This window comes from Crotalus tigris, unplaced genomic scaffold, assembly GCF_016545835.1.
Source record: "Crotalus tigris isolate CLP2741 ecotype Arizona unplaced genomic scaffold, ASM1654583v1 scf7180000017952.28453644438:3035480, whole genome shotgun sequence".
Taxonomy (NCBI): domain Eukaryota; kingdom Metazoa; phylum Chordata; class Lepidosauria; order Squamata; family Viperidae; genus Crotalus; species Crotalus tigris.
This window is the reverse complement of record NW_024096741.1, coordinates 2,661,050-2,685,423: the sequence shown is the minus strand read 5'-3', so window position 1 is coordinate 2,685,423 and position 24,374 is coordinate 2,661,050. Positions and strand designations below refer to the sequence as shown.

General features: G+C 38.5%; 1 protein-coding gene across 1 annotated transcript; it reads left to right on the top strand.

Annotated features, from left to right (window-relative positions):
* Positions 1–15,337: 15,337 nt before the first annotated feature.
* On the top strand, positions 15,338–24,374 carry LOC120308879 (fatty acid-binding protein 5-like). The gene is made up of 4 exons (XM_039345497.1): positions 15,338–15,844; positions 17,825–17,997; positions 23,604–23,708; positions 23,860–24,374. The coding sequence occupies exons 1-4, from the start codon at positions 15,766–15,768 to the stop codon at positions 23,908–23,910; spliced, it is 408 nt and encodes a 135-aa protein (XP_039201431.1). The 5' UTR covers positions 15,338–15,765; the 3' UTR covers positions 23,911–24,374.

The window sequence follows — 24,374 nt, the reverse complement described above, 5'->3', positions numbered from 1 at the left end:
ACCCAGTCTGCCGTTACCACCGCAGCCATGCCACCCAATGGGTCACTCCCCCAAATTGGCCACATCCAGCCAATGGGCTACACCCACCCGGCACCCGACGATGCGTAAGTGGGTTTTGGGTTGCAGTTTGGGCACTTGGTCTCTAAAAGGTTCGTCATCACTGAACTAGACATACCGAATTCCAGCAGCCGTTCCTTATATGCTTTAGCCTCCAGTCCCCTAATCATGTTTGTTGCTCTTCTCTGTACTCTTTCTAGAGTCTTAACATCTTTTTTACATCGCGGTGACCAAAACTGGGTGCAGTATTCCAAGTGTGGCCTTACCAAGGCATTGTAAAGTGGTATTAACACTTCACGTGATCTTGATTCTATCCCTCTGTTAATGCAGCCTAGCACTGTGTTGGCCTTTTTGGCAGCTGCAGCACACTGCTGGCTCATATTTAAGTGATTGTCCACTAGGACTCCGAGGTCCCTCTCACAGTTACTACTGTTGAGCAAGGTACCCCCTATACTATACCTGTACATTTGGTTTTTCTTGCCTAAATGTAGAACCTTGCTTTTTTCACCATTGAATTTCATTTTGTTAGATAGTGCCCAGTGTTCAGGTCTGTCCAGATCCTTCTGTATCCTAAGCCTGTCTTCTGGAGTGTTGGCTATTCCTGCCAGCTTGGTGTCGTCTACAAATTTGATGAGTTGCCCATCTATCTCCTCGTCCAAATCGTTGATGATTTTGAAGAGCACTGGGCCTGGAACAGAGCCCTGGGGCACCCCACTACGCACTTCCCTCCATGTAGATGTGGTTCCATTGAGGATCACACGCTGAGTATGGCCAGTCAGCCAGCTACGGATCCATCTGGCAGTGATACTGTCTACCCCACATTTTTCTATCTTGTCAAGTAATAGTTTGTGATCTACTTTATCAAATGCCTTACTGAAGTCCAAGTAAATTATATCTACAGCATTCCTCTGATCCACTAATTTTGTCATTTGGTCAAAGAATGCAATAAGATTTGTCTGGCATGATCTATTTTTGACAAACCCACGTTGGCTTTTAGTAATAATTTTGTTTGCCTTTAGGTGTTCGCTGATTCGTTGTTTGATTATCTTTTCCAGGATCTTCCCAGGTTTTGAGGTCAGGCTGATAGATCTGTAATTTCCTGGGTCCATATTTTTCCTTTTTTGAAGATGGGAACTACATCAGCTCTTTTCCAGTCCTCTGGTAGTTCCCCAGTGCTCCAGGATCTTTGAAAAATATAGTTCAGTGGTTCTGAGATCACATCTGCCAGTTCCTTGAGAACCTTGGGGTATAATCCATCTGGTCCTGGCGATTTGAACTCGTCTAGACTGGACAGGTGCTCACTTACCATTTTCTTGCCTATCTTAACTTGTGTTTCTATTCTGTTTTTTATGGCACTATTTTTGATAGGTTGGTCTGTTTTTTCCCTTTGTGTAAAGACAGATGCAAAAAACGAGTTAAATAGTTGTGCTTTCTCCCTGTTGCTTGCCACCTTCTTGCCACTTTCACCCACTAATGGACCAATCATTTCCTTCACTTTTTTCTTGTTTTTTACATGTTGAAAGAAGCTTTTTTTGTTATTTTTGACTTTGGTCACAAGCCTTAGTTCATTTTGAGCCTTGGCTTTCCTCACTTCATCTTTGCAGGCTCGGGCTATTTGCTGCTATTCTGACTTAGATATGTGCCCCTCTTTCCACTTTCTATATTTGTCCTTTTTATCTTTCAATTTGTCAGAGAGTTCTTTATGCAGCTATGCTGGTTTCTTTTGAGATCTGTTATTTTTCCTCTTTGTTGGTATTGTGCTAGACTGGGCTTTTATTATCTCATTTTTCAAAATTTCCCAATCTTCTTGAGTTGTTTTCCCCTTGAGGATTCTTATCCATGGAATCCTTCCCAAGCCCTCTCTAAGTTTATTGAAATTAGCTCTCTTGAAGTCCAAGTCTCTAGTTTGACTGTATTCTATTGCTTGTGCTTCCATAATGTTGAATTCCAATATTGCATGATCACTTCTTCCCAGGGTTCCTATAGCTTCAACACCTTCTATCATTTCATCTCTGTTAGTGAGAATTAGATCCAAAATGGCTAATCTCCTAGTTCCTTTCTCTACTTTTTGGGAGACAAAGTTGTCTGCTACGTTTGCCAGGAACCTGTTTGATCTTCCACTTGGTGCAGAGTTTGTCTCCCAGTTAATGTCATGGTAGTTAAAGTCCCCCATTACTATTGTGATGTGCTTCCTACATACCTTAGTTAGCTGACTAGCAAAAAGTTCATCTATTTCCTCTGTTTGGTTGGGTGGTCTCTAGTATACATTATGGCAATGTTTTTATTGACATTAACATACAATCAGGCTAAGCAAATATTTTACTCAGACAATGAATGATATGGAACATCAAGCTGAGGTAAATACATTGTCCCAGAACAATAGAATTTGGGTTCTTAAGAGTATATGAAATCTAGCAAATTATTTATATCCTGTCCCTTTTCCCATTCTGAGAAAAGCTTTCATATAACATCATTCCTTCTGCTTTGCTGCCAGACAGGTATGCTAAAATTCCATTAATTGAGCATACCTGCCCATGTGTAGAAGGCAGAGAGAATTGCCTTGAAGGGCAGGAAGCAAACCCAGTACCAACAGATAAAACGGGGTTAAGTTCAGAGCAATATTTATTCAGGAAGGAGTCCTACTGAGTTCTCTTAAATTTCTTAGAATTGTTATTTAGAATTGCAACCAAATTCAACAAACACAATTTAATGGGATCGAGAAGCGAGGACATATTTTCTCAGTAACATCTAATATTTTGGAATGCAGCTGTGTAAACTTCTTCCTACATTGGGAAAACAAAGTGTAATTCAGGACATCCAAGTTTCATATTCTGAAGATGCCTTGGTAAAAAATGGGCCAAATAATCAAAAGAAACATCAACGTTTTTATTGCTTTAATTAGGAGGAACACTTACAATGTAGATTTGTCTGTCTTCCTTGCATTCTTTTAAGTTAGGTCCACAAATGAGTAGGCAATTAATGAATATTTGATAAAAGGGAAGTAGGAACTTTTCAGATCTCTGGCCATTTATTTGCCCTGATTGAGTTCAACTATGAGCTGGATAAGTGACTATGCACAAGAAAATTCTCATTGTTCCTCTTTTAAGTTTGAATGTCTCTTGAATACATGTTATTATAAAATTCCTTTTCACAATAAGTATAGTTTTGGATTTACACACAAAAATATACATTTAATACTTGATGCATATGATGTTAATAAAAAATGTTTTAATTATCAGTGCTTGTTTTAGTACCTTCAAGTTAGAGTTATTGACCCTTGCTTACTGCTTTAACAAGTCTCTATAGTTTTCCTGGCAAGATTTCAGAGTGATTGGCTCAAGGTCATTCAACTGGCTTTGTGCCTCAGGCAGGACTAGAATTCACTGTCTCCCAGTTTCTAGTCTAATGTCTTAACTATTACACCAAAACTAGCTCATCAATATATTACTTCATTCAGTGGTTCGCAGCGTCTCTAGTCGCACGGGGAGACTTCTCTCCTCGTTGGCTAGCTTTCCCTCCGCTGGCAGACCCTTATGCAGGTCCAAAGTCACCCTGGAGGGTACGACTTCTGTCGAGGAGGCTCTGCTCAGCTGCTGAGGAGTGGTGGCTCCCTCTGCTGTCTGAGCCATCTCTGAGGGCCGACGGAGAAGATCGGCCAGTAAAATGGCTGATCACCCTGCTGCTTCAAACCACAAGTCAAAGAACATCTAAGCTGTAAGAATCCCCGTGGTGAATCCAGGTGAGACTTTTCTTTGTTATTCTCTCTATTCTATTTTGTTTTTGCTACCTGAAAGAGCCTTTTTGGAATTATTTCCCTGGCTTGAAAAGGCAGCTTCTACATTTTTTTGGAGGAAGAAAGGCATTCTATAAAAATAGAACAAAACTTTAAAGACTATATTTATTTCTATATTTTTTGGGGTACAGAAAAATTTTTTTTTTCTGTTCTTTTCCTCTTTTTCTAAGAACTGTACTATCATCCTATGCTGGAAGATTATTTCTTTTTCACATTATACTTTAAAAGATAGAAAAAGGGAAATGGCGTTTGGAAAAGACCCTTTTTTAACTTACTGAGGACATCTAGTGGCAAGAATTTAATACTGTAGCCTCTGGTTACTTGGTTTGAAGACAGCTGACCTTCAAAATACTTTTGAAGAGGAAAGATAAGCTGGATAACTGTGGGAACTGTGGGGGTGGATATTGCCTAAATTATATTAAATATAGCCTCCACCAAAAAGAAAAAAGAGACTCTTTTTAATTACTATCAAAATGGAGAAACCTCAGTCACATTTAAACTGTACACTTATATTGGGAAAGATCTATGAGGCTACTGCAGAAATATGTGCTACAATGAAAAAGTTTACTACAGAAGCTAAGACACTGGCTAGCTGTGTTTTTGTTGTTGTTGTTGTTTTTTACTATCATAGGCTAATGTGTCAGTGATGACATAAGAAAAAAAATTGCTACAGTAAACTATGCTTTAGATCCACAAACCTATACTAAACATAATAGCTTAAGATCATGTTTGACTGGTGAATCAGTTTTCAATTTGCTGATTAAGGATTTCATTTTCTGATATCTCTGCATTTTTAATTACAGATTAAAGGTTCACGTCTGGTGGTTCATGTCCTTTAGAAAGGAAACTTATAATTGCTCTTCAACTAATATGAAAAATTAGTCAATAAGGCAGATGTGCAAATAACCTCGTTACATAAAGTACAAGAAATAATATTTTTACCTCAATACTCCACCGCATCCTGTACATCCATTTCTTTGTCAATTTCAGTGTTTGTATGAACTTGTACCACATGCTATTGTTTCATTTTTTATGAGCCCTAATGGATAGATCACTATGGCTTATCTACGTATCCACATTATTAGGTTGCCCCATAAACTAGTTACAGGCCAATGGCCACTTTTGGTATTGCAGGAATGAACAGCATCACCTGTCGCAAAGATGCTTTTCCATAAGGCAACTGGACTTTCTTGTTTTTCTGTGAAGATATTTCGCATCTCATCCAAGAAGCTTCTTTAACTCTTCAGAACATTTTCTTCAGAACGTCTTCAAAGAAAAACAAGAAAGTTCAGTTCCCTTGTGAAAAAGCGTCTTTGGGACAATTATGAGCTGGATGTCAGAGCAAGCCATGTCACATAATTGCTACTGGCAACCTTCCTAGACAACTTCCTACAAAGTCAATGGGAAGCTGGCAGAAAAGTTGCAAGTTGACCTTGTAAGTCACTTCCATCACTTTTTCTCTCAAGGAATCTGCTGCAAAAGTAGGTTGCAGCCCTGTCTAGCTTCACTCCATAGTGTGCCCCCATCCACAAGTCAACCCTATCTCCCCTACAGCCAGCTGGGAATACAAATGCTTGAATTGCAGTGACATGACTGTGAGGATGCTGGGACAGTCAGAACTTTAGGGATCAATCATAACTTCATTTTTTTTTAGAGCTGGCATAGATCCGTCTCTGAATGAATAGATGTAAACCGAGAATCATCTATAATGTTTTTTAAAGCAGCCTTGACCAGTAGCCATGCAATAATTATTACTTAACATGTACAATGTTACTGGTTTAAAACCCACCAGATTTTTTTAAAGTTACTATTTCTCTTTTCCTGAGATACTTACTAATCCATTGGGGTTACCAGGTTTTTTTCTTAAGTAAGCTTCCACTATTATGGTTCGTCTCACTGTCAGCCAGATTTTCAGACTAGATTTTGTCCACCTATCGAGTCCTTCCCAAGGACCACGGATAGGCTGATGGGATAAATATATTTGATTGACTATAATTAACCAGATTCCCAAACACTGATCAAATTAAGTGTCGTACAAATGGATAATCAAATGTGGATAACTTACTTTTAATTCCTATGATCTGCTGTGCAAAGAAATTGTGGATCTAAAGAGTGATTATTATTAATAGCTATTGCAGGATTCAATCTGGGTCAATCACTGGGACCGGAGATTTAATCTTCTGAGCTTTCAAAAGACTAAATTCTAGTCCCAGTGACTGACCCAGATTGGATCCTGCAACATTATTCTGGGACATGTATATTCACCTTCATTCATTAATAGCTATTGTTCGTGTCACTTCCATCACTTCCACTAGATATTCTTATATATATTCAGAACCATAGAAAATATTTTATTTTGTGAAATTGAAAAGAGTTTTATAATACATGTCCATGGGGTTTTACCATCTGATTTTTCAATGCTTCCTGATGTGCCATCTTTAGGCTAATGATGCATATCAGTTTTAAACCAAATGGATTTGTTCATCCCCAATATTACTGCTCCTCTGCTACGAGACACTGTAGGCATTCCTTTAATAAATGCATGAAAGGGAGTTATTTGTACAATTGCAGAACAGGATAGTGATTTCCCAACTGGAAGAGAGGTTTCAAAAGCAAGCAGGTGCATCCTTGAAGGAAATCAAAAAGTCCGGATGGTGATTGTGACTGTATTCAATGTTTTACACCTTTTGCAACTGCATGGCCTTATCTCCTTCCTTTTGTATAGAAGCTCACTGTTGGCACACATATAAAGGGAAGGAATCTTGGTCACATATTACAAACACCATTTAGCCTATTATGATTCCCCTCTATGTTACTGAAAGCAAAGATTGCTTTATTATCTATTTTATAGAATAAGGGAATGTAGAACTTGATGCAAAAAGCAAGTAGATCTATAGAAATTACAATTAGGTAGATCAGAGAGAACCAGTGGAAATTGAGTATGTGATTACCACAAGTGCAAATATAGTTTTAAGTTGCATCTAATGTAGCTTCCAAAACAATTTATTCTGCTTTTTTCAGACTAACCTTCCAAGTATTTGTACACTTGTGAGGTGCCCTGTTTAAGATTGATTCAGACAAGAATGAGAACCAGTTTAGTGTCATGATTAAGGTGCTGGCATAGAAACCAGGATACTATGAGTTCTACTCCCACACTGATGAATAACTGGCTGACTAGCTTGTCATTCTGTCTCAACCCAACCCAACCCAACTCACCTCACAGGATGATTGTTGTGGGAAAATAGGAGGAAGGAGGATTGATATGTTTGCCACTTTTAATTAGAAGAGTTTTAGAAAAGGGCAGAAAAGAAAACCAGGAGACTAGAAACTGAGATTTGGGATATTTCAATTTGAAAAGAGAAGACTAAGGGGAGTGTGATAGCACTATTCAACGATATCATTTGGAAGAAGAATTGGCTGTCACCATCTCAGAATGTGGGACAGAAAAGCAGATGGCTAAAGAACTGAGATTGCAGCATTGGACAGATATATGCACGGCCCCTTTCACCCAATGGGCTGAAGACCTGGTTGCATCTCTCTCCTATGAGCGGATTGCCTATAGACACAGACTTTATGTAAACAAATATAATGAAATATGGGACTCATTTATAGAAAATGTAGTAGGTTAAAATATGATAGTTATATATAGTTATATAATAGCTATATAAATATATTACAAACATATCTGTACTTCAATAATTGCATTAAATAATGATATATATATAAATATAATTATTTACAGCTAAAATGATATATAATTTTTTCTTTTGTTGTATTTTTTAAAAAAAACATTTTCTAGGTGTTCTTTTTGACAATGCATGTATTTTTATCTGTATGGGGTTTCCCCCTATTATTTATCACTTTTTAAAATGCAATAATAGAAAAAAATAAATTTTAACAAGTTACAGTAAGGCAAATTGCAATGGAACAAGTAAGATAAATTTCCTAACAAGAAGAACAGTTTAATAGTCCTGCCACTAATCCCCACACTAGTGTTAGGATCCCCTTAAGTCCATCAATCTGTTAATATGAACTCTTACAAAGGAATCCAGAGAGGGATGAAATTCCAGTCAATGTGATTTCATAGTGGGCAGGAAAAGCTCCAGATAAGGGAAGCCCACTAGTAGACCCTCCTAGGTCAATCACATTTGCTGCTGTCAGGTGCAAAGAATTAATGTAGAAGCCCTACTAAATGAGGATGTTGGCAGCAATGCAGTACCAGTATCCATATTCTTCTGATGAGCACCAGGCACTTGTAATGTTATTCTGAGATGCAATTATATTTCCTCATTCTCCTTAGACTATGGGTTCTATGGAAGATATGAACAGTATTAGCAACTTTCTATATAAATAAATAAACAAAAATACATAAATAAATGGAGATCTGATCAAATCTCAACTTCTGGAATTCCTCTTCAGATGACAAAGAAATTAAAGTGTAAAGTTTTATTTCAGTGACAATTAAAGGAGTCACATTTCTAGATAAAGTAAACATATTAGAAAGTTAGACTATGAAATTGACTAAAGGATAGTTAATCTTAACCAGTGTCTAGGTTCTTGTGGGAGATGTGAGGAACAGGATCAGAAACAGTGATCGCAGCAATAACAAAATTAACATACACAGAAATGGAAAGTTGGCAAGGAGTGGTAGCTCTCATGTTTGGTTTGAAATGATGCAACTTTTCAAGTTAAAGAGGAATAAGAGTATCTGAGTAAAATGTTACTAATATTTCCAAAAAAACTGTGTCAACAACTTTGTAACCAAAATGTATCTAGAGTTTACACTGTCAGGACATTCCTATTAGCTCTTCAGTTTAAGCTTTCTTAAATGTTGTAGATGAATACCACAATATGTGATGACCATGTATCTTACCTAGATACATAGGGAAAGGAAAATTTATACACCACAATTTAATATAATTTAATTATTCCAGTTCAGTTGCTTGAAGTATCAAAGAACTGGTGTTTTTGTTTATAGGTTTTGTAGGAATACATGTTTCGCCAGTGTAATGAACAAATTGCATGACTTTCTTCAAATTGTTCTTACAGAAAATATGATGCTTAGAATATTTTGGCACTTGGTAACTTTTTAAAATCACTGTATCCAAATATTAAGTATTTCCCAGAATATTGTTATTATTCTATAGAACAATGACAACACAAATAAAGAACCCAAAGTCTCAGTTCCATGGGTCAAATTAGTATCTTTCTTCTATTTTCTTTCTAGCCCATGACTGGGTTACTTTTCATAAGGGTAGGAATTGAATAGGTCATGGGAACGTGTTTCAACCTGTAGCAAGAAAATATAAAGCTTTAGGAGCAGCTCATAATAGACAGATCCATTTATCTTGAACAACTTGTCCCAAAAATAAAATAACACTTTCTTAAACATAAAAGACTAATATATAAACTAAGGAATTCACTTCAAATCCCAATTTGCAAGAGCTGCCTCATATGGCAGGAGAAATATGATTATTGAAGGAATCTGTCATTTCATTTGTATTAAATCTGATAGTATGTTCCGAGTTAAAGTCAGCTGATCTTGACACTTCACAGTTCCTATAAATCATCCAGTTCAGTATATGGATGAGCCTGCATGTACAGACAGTCCTTGCTTACAGAACATGTTTGAATGTCTATTTGAAATTGTGATGGTGCTGAACAAGTATTTATGACCTGTTCTTGAAGTTTCACCTATCATACCACCTCCATAGTCACAAGTTCACAATTTGGGCACTTGTCAATTGACTCATACTTAGAAACAGTTGCAGCATGCTGGGGGTCACATGATTACCACTGGTGACCTTACCTGCCAGCTACTCACAAGCAAAGTCAATGGGGATGTCAGCAGGGAAAGTTGCAAGTTACTCAGGTAAGTCTCCCCCATCCAGTAGCACTTCCACCAGGCCCCAAATTCCCTCTTGTGCACCGCACATCCCTCCTCTCCCCTCCCTCCCTAGCCACAGTTACAGCCAAAGCCACAGCCAGGCTGAAATTGCTCTTGTGCACCACTTACCTGCTTGCTGACCTGGTTGATAGCTGCCTGGGGCTTGTAACTCCTTGCTGGCTTATCCACTGACTTTGGTTGTTGGAAAATTACAAGATCTCTACTTACTGGCCCGAGATTCTCCCTTAACAACAGCAATAGAAGCTGCTGGGATTGCCATTGTTAAGCAATATGGCTCATCAATTGTAAATGTATGTGGGAATGACCTTAGGAGAGAGGAGGAAGAGCTTCAGCCTAGAGAGCACTCTGATAAATGAAATTTGAGTCCAAAAGAGGAGGCGTAGCAAAAATGCCTCCTTAATTTTCAAAAAAGTAAAAGTGAGGGACGAGAGGAATACATTCAAATTTGCAAGATTCAGTTAATGTCACCTTATAATAAAATAGAGCAAGTACTCTTGGTTGTGTTTCTTGTTTGGACTACCTCACACGGCTAACATTAGTAGATAATTTTTATTTGATAGAAACCTACATATATTGTAGAGGGGGATACCCTTTGCACATGTGTGCACCCATTCCTCACATAGGATGCACATATAATTTGCCCAAATCCCTTCTTCTCTTGACTCTTTTCCCAATGATGTTAGTTAAGGTTGCCTTGAAAAAGGTGTCTTTAATCTATTATTTTATCACAAATGCAATCTTACAGAAAAATTATTGTTTTATCTTTTACCAAACTGGGCAGTAGGACATTGTGGAGAAAATACACTCAGGTTACCTCTTTTGTGAGCATAAGCCAAATATTACTGATTTATAGATATAAGAGTTTCCAAAGACATCAGATTATTGCACATTATTAATTACATGTTTATCTGAGTCACTAGGGCAGGGCAGCAAAGATCTGACACAATTGTTTGTGGGTTTACTTTTTTTCTCACACACTCAATTAATACATACCTACTGATCTTCAATCTATTCATATACTCCTTTCATATGATTCATCTCACATGCATACTCATCTATAGGTAATCATTGTAAAACCTTGGGGGAAAAAAACCATCAAAGTAATTCCTTGTTTGTACTTTGCCTTGTTCTGTATGCTGACATACTGTATATATTACCAGAAAATTATGCTCTACTGGTTAATGAAATCGATCCCAGAATTATAGGAATAAGCAGAATGTAAAAGTTAGAAGCACAGGATCTGACTTGAATTTTTGGAGTTTTAAAGAGGTTCCTGAAAACAAAGAGTTTAAATTTCACTAGTACTAATTGTGCTTCTTCCCTTTATATTTTCAAAACCACCTGATGCTATTCAAAGATACTTGAATACATCCCAGATTTTATTTTAAGAATAAAGAGGACGCAGAAGGATATAATCTTTTCCAGCCTAGAGTTCTTACAATGTGTTGAAACTCCCAGAATTCAAAGTCACCATAACCAATAGCCTTCCTTTGGAATTCTGGGAGCTGCAATATGGTTCTTCACATGTGTCCTGCATAACAAGTATATAAAAATAGCCAGCTGTTATACAAACCCTAAACACTGAAATATGGCAATATTATTTTCTGGAACAACTAGATGCTACAAAATAATGGAAGGCTCCCTTCTTTTCACAAGTCTATAAATAACTATCAGAGACTCCTTTATAGGTTCCACTCCTTCTAGGGGCTAATCTGGTGAACTGGTAAATATGTCAGACAAGAAGGCTTCCTAGTAGTATGAATATGGAACATAGAACAATAGAGTTGGAAGGGTCCTTGGAGATTTTCTAGTCCAATCCCCTGCTCAAGCAGGAGAACCTATATCGTTTCAAGCAAATGATTGTCCAGTCTCTTTTTGTTTGACCCCCCTCATCTTTGTAGCAATCCTCAAATATTGGAACAGTGCTATCATGTCCCCCCAGTCCTTCTTTTCATTAGACTAGACATACCCAATTCCTGTAACTGTTCTTAGTACTTAGGATTCCATTTTTAGAAAAGTCAGAAGGTTCCTGCCTTAATGTGTTTTTGATAGGCAATTAAATTGTATGCTCAAACCTTTAATATTCTCTGCTCAAACCTTTAACCTTTAGTACACTCTGGCTTGTTTATTTATTTAGACATGGCCTTATATGATAATAAAAATTATTTGTGTATTAAATCAAAATACAATTAAAGGATAATAAAGGCAGCACAATAAGCTCAAGATAAAAATCAGCAATAAAGTTAGAAGTGCAGTAAATTATAGGACAACAAACTGCACAGACTTCTAAAAGCATCATGTTGGAATTTAGAATGATCCACTGAAGCTAATTGTAGGAAGAATCAGGTCAAGTAAGCGCTTGGTTTTTGTTTTTCTAAACACAACACATAGACTATGGAACTACATGTTCTGCATCACCCAGAGTTTGTGAGAAAGTTGGCCATATAAATTTTATGAATAAATATGTGGTAATGGTCACCAGTTTTAAAAGGAAACTAGGTAAAAGCATGAAGGAAGAAGTTATCTATGGTTGGTAGCACTGAAAACTGATGATGTTCAAGAAGGTTTTAAAGATTTGGTTGCTCTCCTAAGCCTTGAAATAGGTTGATAATGATGCCTCTGTTGGACAGGGATCTGTTTGTCTATCTGTCTGTCTGTCTCTCTCTCTCCAGGCCACATATGAATTGTATTGTTTTTAGAGTATTTTTTAAAACTATTTTTGTAGTATTGTTTTTTAAATTGTAAACTGCATGGAGTTGTTAGGAGTTAGGTGATCTCCAAGCTGCTGAAGCAAACAAAATCCAAGGCACCACAGCCTAAACTCCAACTGCTAAGAACCAGTCCATTAGAGACAAACTACCTCCCACAGCTCATGTTCCTCTGGTTAGCATGTGTCAAAGAAATCTATCCTAATGGGTGGTTGTATCAGCCAACTTAGTTAAGAGTCAGCCCCACCTATTTTGATTGCAGCCTTATGCATGAGGAATGGCAAATACACATGAAATACTACCTAGCACGAGGCAAAGTTATTTTAATTTAGGGCATAATCTTTTATCAGCCTAAGATGATAAAAACCTCACTAAGCCAAAGACAATAATGGATCCAGGAGTTATTCCCAAGGTAACTGGATAACCTGGTTCCTCAGGAAAGCAACTCTCCTCTCCAGGACAACACAGCACTTTCAGTATCTCCATTTTGCATTGACTAAGCCTCTTTCAGAAGCTCATATCCCATCCTTAACACTGCTGAAGAACTTCTGAACTAAAGGGAGTCCTCAACTTACAGCCATTTGTTTAGTGACCAAAATTACAACAGCACTGAAAAAAGTTGACTTATGACCGGTTTTCAGGCCAACGACCATTGCAATATCCCTGTGGTCATGTGATCAAAATTCGGGTGCTTGGCAACTAGAATATACTTATGAACAGTTGCACTGGGGTCTTGTGATCACCATTTGTAACCTTCCCAACTGACGTGCAACAAGCAAAGTCAATAGGGGAAGCTGGACTCATTTAGCAACTATGTGATTCACTTAACAATCATGTGATTTGCTTAACTGTGGCAAAAAGGTGGTAAAATGGGATGCAACTTACTTAACTACCTTGCTTAGGAACAGAAATTTTGGGCTCAATTATGGTCGCAATTCAAAAACTACCTGTATATGGGGTGGTTATTGACCCTTTCTACCTTAGTTTTAATACTACACTTTTCCATGATAAATGTTAAGTAACCATTATTTTAACATAAACAGTACAATCTCTTGATAAAAAAAGAATTTATACATTAAAGGAAGCAACAGAGAAATTTGAACATTCCTCACATTTTTAAAATATATAGAGCCGCAGGCATTTGCTATCTTTCAGAAAGAAGCTCCCACACCCACATCCTCCTATAGGTACCAATGCAGGAGGTCTCAGGCAAATGAAGAATGTTGTTTCCTACAAAAGAGTCTCTTACATTTGCACAGCTGTGGCATCCACAGGCTTGTGCTCTTTTTGCCAGAGTGATGGAAACAGCATCATGCCACAAACTCTATGACCTTCACATTTGCATGCATTTAAGTAAGAACTGCATTGTAATAGATGTCATACCAGTTCTGCTTTCTCAAAGCACAGGATGTGGGTTCAAAAATAGCTTCCACAAGGAGGATAGAATAAAAGTCAATGTAAATTCAGTGTTTTGTAATGTCATTCTTGGCCACCAAGGTGCATCCAGAGGTTAGCCAAATAAGTAGCAATTACTTTACTACTAGCTGCCTCCCCCCCAAAGCTGGAAGTCTAGGAGGCAGAATCATCCATCAACATAGATGGTTTGGGCCATCTGAGCCAGTAAACTTATAACTACTTAAATTACCGGTTACCTATTGCACCTGCTGGAACCAGTTTCACAGCTTTAACTGATATAGCTTTTGACTTCCTCTGCACCTTCTTCAAGTTGGAGAGCTTTAGTAAAAGGGGGTCAGGAAAAGCTGGGCATATCTAGAGGGCTGATTACAGTTACAGATTGTTCATTCATTCCTAGCTTGTCTTGAGATCCATCCAATATCCTGTTGATGAAAAAATCTTCACCAGGGTCCAGTCCAAGCTGGGAATAAACAAAATGGAGACTGCTTTAGAAAGAAGGTTGTAGTTTATTGAAGAGGAGAGCCAGACAGAAAGATGGCTCTGGAAGAACAGAACACATGTAGCAGGGAGTGGTGGGTTTTTATACCTTCTGGGGCTCGAGGTTATTTCCTGTTCCAGGCTTTGTATTTCCTGTGTCATGTACTTTGATCTGAGTATGCCCTTTTGGTATTGGTGGGTTAATCCTATTATGTCTCCTGCCCTTAGAATTTGGGTGGGGGGTATGTAGATTTTAGGTGTCTTTGTCTTCCTAATAGCTTCCTGGCTTCAACCTTCCTGAATGGATTATTACATCTGCATTTCTAAAAGCTGCCCTCTGCCTAGTTTCTGCTTGTGGGAGAAGGGTTGGGTCTGGTTTCTGTCTTTTTAAAAGATTTTCTCCATTATTCCTTTGGGGAAATATATTCTGCCTTTTTAATATTTCCCCAAATTTTTCTTTCTCTGGATTCTTCCCACAATCCAGTATCAATCTTTTACAGTGTCAACTTCCTTCCTCCATTCTGATATAAAGAATCGACGAATATAAAGGTTTTACAATGTGAACTTCCTTCATGCATTCTGAAATTTTGCTGAAGTAGAAGGTTGGGTAATAAAGACTCCTTCCGATCTCGCTCGCCTCTGGAAGCCCTCAGAAACTGATCATCGATTACAATCGTCATTTGTCATCTCATGCTGTGGGGTTAATTTTTCAACTTCCCCATCTGTCAGAAGTGGATTTCCTGGCGAACCCAGGTCTGAGTCGGGCAACAATTCGAGATAAACCAAGGTCTGGAGACGGCGGGCGAGGGGTGTGTGTGTGTGTGTGTGTGTGTGTGTGTGTGTGTGTGTGTGTGTGTGTGTGTGTGTGTGTGTGTGTGTGTGTGTGTGTGTGTGTGTGTGTGTGTATACGTGCGTGTGTGTGTATACGTGCGTGTGTGCGCTAGCCTTTTGCCTCCGCCGCCCGGGAACCAAGCAGTTTAGATAAGGCAATTGCGCAACCACGCCAGAGTGAAGGGAGCCCAGCTTGGCCTCCCCACTGAGAGGGGGCGGAGTTGCGGTGGGGATACCCGACGCCTTTCCGAGCATCAGTAGCGACGCCGCAACCCTCCTCCAGCGAGCCCTCCGCACCGTCCCTTCCAAAGCCAACCAACCACTTGGAGAATCCCGCTGCTCACCAGCATCGCCAACCGAAGCTTCCCTCCGGCTAAGCGCAGGGCGAGGGCGACAGCTGACGTAGCTTTTCTCCATTGGTCTCGGCCGGCAGCACATGCTCAAGACAGCTATATAAAGACACCCCGGCCTGCACCCTGGTTCTCCGGCTTCGCTTGGTGCCTTTCTGTCAGCTTCCTTGCTTCGGATCTTCTCTTTCCCAGCGGAGCGACTCTTAGCATCTCCGATTCGGCGCAATGGCTAACATAGAAGCTTTCTTAGGCAAATGGAGCCTGATCTCCAGCGAAGGTTTTGAGGATTATATGAAGGAATTAGGTAAGAGGGAAGGGAATTGGGAGTGCTGTCAAAAAAAAAAAAAAAAGAATGTAAGGGAACTATGACAAGACTAGAAAAATTAATTCTCCACTACAGCTCTTGGATTCCTCTTGGGCAAAATATTTAAAAAAGGATGTGGGTGGAACGACTGAAAAATAGGGCAATTAATAATAATAATAGAAACATGGATAAATGTTTCTGTAGGGATCTCAGTGGTCATATTTTCTTGGTACATACTGTATATGTTCCATTCTTGTATTCTTGCATATATCTTTTATTCAGAGATGCAGGTGGCAGTTTCCCAGTGCATGTGTGGATCTGCTAAGTACAATTGACCAAAAATTGTTAAAAACTGTATAATTTACCCTACCCTGTGCCCTCTTTTTTTTTTTTTTAAAGAGAAAGGGTGGCTTTGTTTAAAATGGCTGCTTTGGATTAAAATGAAATATTGATTGTAGCTCAAAAACTGTCTGGGTTTATGTGTAGTATGCTTATCTCTTTCTCTGTGTGTTTGTGTGTAGTTGTCTGTTTTGTATGTATGCAATACTTGGCATTCTGTTCAGTTGCTGTGCAAAATGTGCTTTTGAGCATGCAGCCCTATTTTTCTAAAACGTACATATGGCTTTGTCAACTAGGTTGGAGTGGTGGATGATGATGATGAAGAATGATATTTTTTCCCCCTTCTGGAAGCCTTTAAATGTTTAGAAATATGGAATTCTGAGCTTTGTGTCTCTTTTTTCAGCTCTTAAAATGCTCTCTGTCCAAGTCTGCGAAGGCGTTCTCAAACAGCTTTTATAACAAGCACACAAATAGACATTGTTTCAATGGAGCTGATGAGCAAACTAAGATTGCAGATGGGCTGCATATGAAAAGTGTGTAAGAGAAAAAGAAGGAAGACGGGACTGAATGAGTTGAGCATGTGGGGATGGCTTTAAATGAATACAGTTGCTCTTTTCTTGAACTTTCCTCAGGGAAGAAGAGTACTTAGTAAGAAAAATGGATTTTTACATATATGCTGCGCTATGTTCCTGAGTATGGTCAGGTCTATATTAACAGAATGTATGGTTCTAATATTTAGGAGTTTCAAATAGTTTGATGCAGCATTATGTTGCAAGATGAGCAAATTTCCTGTAACTTCATGCCTAGGAAGACAACACTGAATCTAGCAATGATAGAATTTAGTCAACATTTTAGTGACTCCTTCTGAGATAGAAGCTAGAAAAAGTACAGAATTAACATCTTTATGATTATTTTATTAGAATTTTTCTTCCCCCCCCCATGTCCTTGTGGATCCATTTCACTGAAATATAGAGTTCAGTGATGATTATTTAATACTTTTGGTTCCTGTAGCTAAAATATTGCACAGTGAATTGAGTTCTGGGGCCCATTTAAATTAAAATATACTACATTTTCATTGGTCTGCACACCATATATAAAAAATAGTTCCTCAACTAGGAATGCCATGCTACATGCAATACAAAAAGTCTATTCCTAACAAATATTCCTGTTTTAAGGCTAGAACTCAGTCGGAAAATATAAGTCAATCTGAAATGTAGCAATTTTGTGGCCTGCAAATCTGTTGAACCCAGACTCCTGGAATGACACAACCTTCATGTTTATGAAGTTGCCATAATAGATCATAGTGAGAAGACTGACATATTGTAGAATGATTTTGACATACTGACATATTGTAGAATGATTTTGTTCCAATCCTACTGCAGACTTGTGAATATGTTTTTTTTCCATACAAGCATTTTAACTTTGGATAGAACTCATTTTAGGATAGGGTGAGTTTTACAGAGTTTTGCAAGGGCGATGTGTAATTAAAATTTAATGACAAGGGACAGGAAGCTCATTGATGGGAAAACTCCCTCTTATGCAAGATAATTAAAAAGATAATTAATCTTGTGTGAGAGTGTCTATATAATAACTGTGCTTGGCTGAACCTATATAAAAGTACATTTTCTCTCCTTTTGGCAGGCGTGGGTATGGCGATGAGAAAGATGGGAAATATGGCCAAACCAGATGTTATCATCACCAAGAATGGTGATATTTACACAATCAAAACTGAAAGCACTTTCAAGACCACAGAATTCAACTTCAAATTAAATGAAAAATTTGATGAAAACACAATAGATGGCCGAAAAGCTCAGGTAAATAACTGTAACCCAGGAACACACCAAGTATATGATATGCTAAGCTCCTTAACTATTTGACTCAATGACTCTTGAACTCATATAATGTCATTACCTCCACAAAAATATAGACTGTTGTTTTAACTCAACATCTCAGTAATAGCAGTGCCAAATTAGATTCTTGACTTACAAAGTAGCCCATTACTCCTAGGATATACCCAAATTACCCCCAGTTTAAGAACTCTGTGCTAAGCTGTTTTGATCTGAATACTGCTGGCGAACTTTGTAACGTGAAGAAACTAGTTTAAGTCCTTAAGCTCGGTCTGCACACTTAAGAATGCCCACTGAGTACCAGCAGAACCATTTGCACCACAAACAACATTGATTGCCAGTTCTCCAGATAGCAGAAAAGTGCATCTATGCTCAAGTAAAATTTTTCATGCATCAGTTGATGTTGTTTGGTCTAAGTTCTTAGATCAAGACTCATTTGTCCCAGTTGTTTTAACAAATCTACCTTCTTCCAAAATCTGGTTTGGCAGTTTTTTGTTCCTGAAAACCATTAAATGTGGCTCTAGGCCAGCGGTTCTCAACCTGTGGGTTGCGACTCCATTTGGGGTCGAACGATCATTTCACGGGGGTTGCCAAACAATGTAGTCCGCCATTTTTGTCTCCTTTTCCTTAGCTGTGCTACTCCCTCTTATTCTATTGGCTTTTGAAAGCCAATAGAATAGACTCTATTCAAGAGACTCTATTCTATTGGCGTTCGAAAGCCAATAGAATCTATTGGCTTTTGAAGGCCAATAGAATAGACTCTCTTGAATAGAGTCTAATTCTATTAGCTTTCAAAAGCCAATAGGAATTGTCCAGGCTGTCTCTGCCCTGCTGAGCCCGCCAAAAGTCCCAGTCTGCAAACGGTGCTGCAAGTTGTCTGCAGCTAAGGTGAGCTTTCTGGATGTTTCCACCCCTCCTTGCTGAGCAACTACTAAATGTAAGTAAAAGAGGGCCAGGGGTGGGAGGTGGGAGGCCGGCGGGCGCAGGGAGGGTTGCTGGGGCGCGTGGGGCCTGGCGGGTGCCTTACCTCCCTTGGGCTGGGCCAGCTGGTGGCCCAGCCGGTGATCACCCTGCACCCTTGCTGCCACGTGCCATGGCCGCCCAGGAGCGCCTGGGCCTGCCTGCCGCCGCACCGAACATGTGGTGGCCAAGGTAAGGCTAGCAGGGCAGCATCGGGCGCAGGGAGGGTTGCTGGTGCGCGTGGGGCCCGGTGGGTGCCTTATCTCCCTTGGGCTGGGCCAGCTGGGGGCGCAGCCAGTGATTGCCCTGTGCCCTTGCTGCCGTGTGCTATGGCCGGCCAGGAGCGCCTGGGCCTGCCTGCTGCCGCACCGAATGTGCGGTGGACTAGGTAAGGCTAGCCTTGGCCGGCGCAGGGGGCAGCACCATGCATGCGCGGCGCTCCCGGGCCGAGGCGGTTGCTGGGCGATGGTCTGCGTGCACCCTCGGCCTGCCCAGCGTGTGCTCCAGCCGCAGGAGAGGAGGCGGAGCATGCGCGCCTCCTCCTGCCCCGCCCACAGGGAAATACAGGTAGTCCTTGACTTACGATCACATGGTTGGGGGTCGCGGCATTAGGAAGGTTGAGAACCACTGCTCTAGGCACAAAATAATACCATCATTGCCATAAAAAGTTAAATCTAACAAATATGGAAAAATAAGGAGTTTGGTACTGGAATAAAGAACTTCTCTAGACAGTGTATTCAGTAGTCAGGCACCACCACATCATAAAATGTGCTTTTCTGTTCAGTAGTGATCACACCTAGAGGAGTTTTGCCACTGTTCTTGTGTATACAAGCACACAGATACGTGTATCCCTTTCTTGTCATTTTGTGCTCATGTTAATTGTTACAGCCAACTTCTGGTGGCTCTGTTGAACTAACCCTTTGAGCTGAATCTAGGCCAGATTCAACAGCCGTTGTATTTGCAAAATACTGGGATAAAACTCATTACTCTCAATTTACATATTTCTGCAAAGGCAATTGTGAGAAATAAATAAAAATCTTAGAAATAAAGCTCAAACTCGAGAATGAGTAATAGAGAAGAGTTTTGTAGACTGAAGTTTACAAAGATTATTTTTACCTGGATCCACTGTATAAACCAGGAGGGCTGATCAGCTTGAGGGTAATTTTTATGTAGTGTTTATATTTCTGTGTAAATGTCTCTTAAGATTTTTTTATATAGTGTCAGGCATGTCGATAGCCACTAAGTTGGGGGTGTCTGCTCTAATATATATTTTTCTGTCATAGAGAAAAAAATGAGTGAGCAGGAAACTAGTTATAATAAGCAGTGTCATTTGCCTGGGAATAAGTAGAAAAGAGTAATATATTGAAAACATTTCAATGCATTTGAAAATCAGGTTTCGATCTTACACAGAATCAGGTAGATAGTGATGCTGAGTATATTAACTGAATTTCAATTTCAAGCAATATAATACTTCCACATCATACATCAATATCTAGTATTGTAGGTTTATTTTTTATTAGTATTCTGTAGTTTTCTGAAATTTGCTATCTTTCAAGTGTTGGGTAAATCATCCTTATGATCTGTGGTCTAAATGCAGATGAATTTGCCTGGGTATAGTGGTTAAACAGGTCCAGATATGGGTTGTGTCTGTTAACATATATGTTCAGTCTGGAGTTCCAACAAAGAAAGAAAAGCTATAAAAAGAAAAACAGAAATGGTCTGGCATGCATCCCACTGTATTATTTCTAGTTTATTGGATACTTTTTTTGTTTAGAAAGAAGAGGACTATCATATCAAAACTATAAATAATCACCAATGGCAGCAAAAAGTTGTAACTTGTATTTTCCAGTCAGCTAGTGGTTGCCTGGATGTTTGCAATCTAGATATGGTAGCCATAAAAAAATTATCATCACCATTGATTCAAAGTGCAAAGAAGCAGAAGAAACAGTATATTGATCTTGTGCCAGAAGATTACACAAACTGATTGTAAACAAAATAGAACAATTGTGAAAGTGATTCACTGGAACATCTGTAAAAGTTATCTTGTGCCAGTAATATGAAATTAATGGGAACATATAGTTGGAACATTAGTTAAAAATGAGCAAATTAAAATATTGTGAGATCTCCAAATTGATAAAATCTTGTCTCATAAAACATCAGATTTAACTGTAGTTAAAAAGGAAGAAGTGGGCATGTGGCGATTGAAAGAATAGTAGAATACAAAGTAAAGAATTGGAGAAGATTGCAAAGTATTAAAATATAAAAATCAAAGTTGAAAGATTATAGCATAACCAACTGTGGTAGTCCCTGTGATGGTCAGCACACTGGGTACCATACCAAAAAAGTCTTGGATGGCACTTAGAAAATATGCACATTGACAAAATATCATTCTGTCAAATATAAAAGGTCACAGTGCTTGAATCTGCACACATACATTATGACATCCTAGATTCTTGGGAAGAACTTGATCTATGAAGGTCAACACCACTAAAGAACTAGGCCTGTGATTTCACATTTTTGTCTCAATAATAATATTAATAATTAAAGATCTTCTGTTATCCCAGATTTCTGGGAAAGACCTGATAGTGTATAAAAATGCCAAATCCAGTCTAAAATCTAGTTGACTGTGTGACCAACTATAATAATAACAACAATAATAATAACAATAATAACAACAACTGACATTAAGCACACTAAAGTAAAAAAAAAAAAGGTTAGAAGAGAATACATGAAAGTGAAGATCTTAGAATCCAAGCTTAATGGAGGAAATGCCATCAAGCAAATTACCCACAGCTGGAATAGTGGACTGGACTCAAGCAGAACTGAAAGCCCTGGATAGGAAGACCAGAAAAAATCAGGACAATTAATCGTGCTCTTCACCCACATAGGGATGTTGACAGACTTACCACAGAGCATAGGTGGGCATGGAATGTGCAAGTAGTACAGACAGCTGAAGAAGAAAAAAAAGGCCAATGAAAGAATATTTGAAGGGTTGGTGAAGAAGATGCACTGAAACTAGCGCATCATGAAGACTTACTGAATACCTCAGATAGCAAACTAACCTACAAGAAAACACCAAATGAAGAATAGAAAAAAGACACAGCAAGGCAAAGTATCCTATGTCCATCACACACACACAAAACCTAGCTGAACGCTGTATACTTCCCCAGAAATCCCCAACAAGCAAAGTTAATGGGGAAGCTAGGAGGACAGTATTTTTTACAAAAGAATTATTGGAGTAGGAACCACAGTTTCCTAGAGCCTGCAACCATCATGGAACTTCAGAAACAGCAACCACAGCAGGACAAAATAGAGTAGCATTATTGTAAGAGTTCCAGATTAGCCACAAAAAGCACAGATATACCCATTGTTTTAAACAACAGCAACAACAAAACAAATATGTTTTTCTGCTGAAAAAATGGAAATAAATGTTCTGCAGTGGGAACTGTAGAACATTGAGAGTAGATATATCATAATGATCAGAGATGACTTTACTATGAATCAAAGGAACACAATTTGGAATGCTGTTAATAATAGGAATGGGGACAACATAGTCAAGTCCATCATGGGACAATGAACTGAGACATTCTCACAGTGGAACCCCAAGTGAAGTGATCAAACCCTTCTAGTATTTAATAGCTTAGTTTTGAGTAGTGGGTGTTCTGTGCTTCCTTTTAATACTCTACCTTTGGCTCAAAATGTTTTTGGATGTTCTTCAAGTTACTGGAAAAGATTGCTGCAGGTTTTACTTTTAAAAAATGTACAGCTGCATATAGCTTCTACAATATGTTTAGTTTTTATACTGATATTTTAAAACTGTATTTGTGTTTCCGATAATATACTGATGGCCAAGGGTGTTGCCGTTCTCATGGAGAATTTGTGAAAAATGTTTTGTCTTTCTGCCCTTGCCTTCAGGGGGGAAGAACTTGGTCAGTCAGTAGGGTGTGGAATTCTTGGATCAAGTTATGCTTAAGAATTAGATTGGATGCAGGCTTGGAAAGAAGCCACAATACTAAAAACCTAACAGAAAACAGGAGATAGCAGATATATTTAAAGTGGTATGAGAGTATTGCCTTCTTTGATCTGATAAAAGGAACTTTCCACATAGTTACATATTTGGCACCTGCTGAAATTTTCCTCAGTGTGTAGTCAAATATTGCATACGGTTAGATGAATCAAGTAGCTGTTATAAAGCTGAAATAAATTGTCACTCAGGAAAAACACTTTGTATGAGCAGGAAGGGTAGTATTTAGGCAAGCCTCTTCCTGGATAGTAATCATTTAAACAAATAAATATCAAATGCATGGTTGCGTAGTCCTTTTATTAGAATGAAGCCAAATAACACTGGGCACATGGTCAGTTCCCCAGACTTCATCATCAGTCAGAATATTATAAAAAGCAGTAGATGGAGAAGAAGCAAGAAATCTTAAAGTTCTTGAAAGATGTTGCAATCATAAAGTGTCTGAATAGTTTGCCTCTGATTTTGATTGTGTATCACACTGCAGGACCAGAAGCCTAAAAACCATAGTTTCATTTCCTTTAGCCTCAAGACAAATTGAAAATCAACACTTGAAAGAAGGAGAACAATACCAAAATTCTGTCTTCCTTTACAGACCCTCATCACTCTAGATGATAACAATGCATTGATCCAGGTCCAGCAGTGGGATGGCAAAGAAACCACAATAACAAGGAAGATAGAAGATGGGAAACTGATAGTTGTAAGTAGAATTTTCTCTGACTTTTATGTTAAATTTGTACACTATAAATGAAATGTAACTTACCTCAAGTATCATAAATACCCACCTACCTTATCCTGATTCAAAACAACCTGTTTATAAAAAGAGATGAATGTATCTTTTTATTTTCCAGGAATGTGTCATGAACGGTGTCAAATGTACTCGTGTTTATCGAAAAGTATGAAGAACTTGATGTCTGTGTTGGAGAGTGGCAGATTATTCTCGAAAGAGGACTAGTCCATATTTTTTTTCTTTCTAAACTAGATTTTTTTTTAACAAAAACATCATGTGCAACAGTGTTGTATGCAATTTAAAGTCTTTGACGACAATGATTAAATTTTAAAATTTCAAAAGAGATATTGTAACTGTGTTATTAGTTGTGAAATATTTCCCTTGCCCTTTTAAGAAAGTTTAGGAAATTGAAATTAGATAAATCAAATGGTAGGAAAAGTGTTAAGATATATTCACAAAAGTATGCTGGGCAATATAATGTGAACATGTATTTTTCCCTGAAAGCAGACCTCATTAGTTAAGATTAATACACTGCACTAAGTAATTACATAGCTTGTTTCTATTTGTAATATGATACTGAAACTTGTCATTGTGGGTTATTCAACAAACATGATTAAATGAGGCTATGATTTAGAA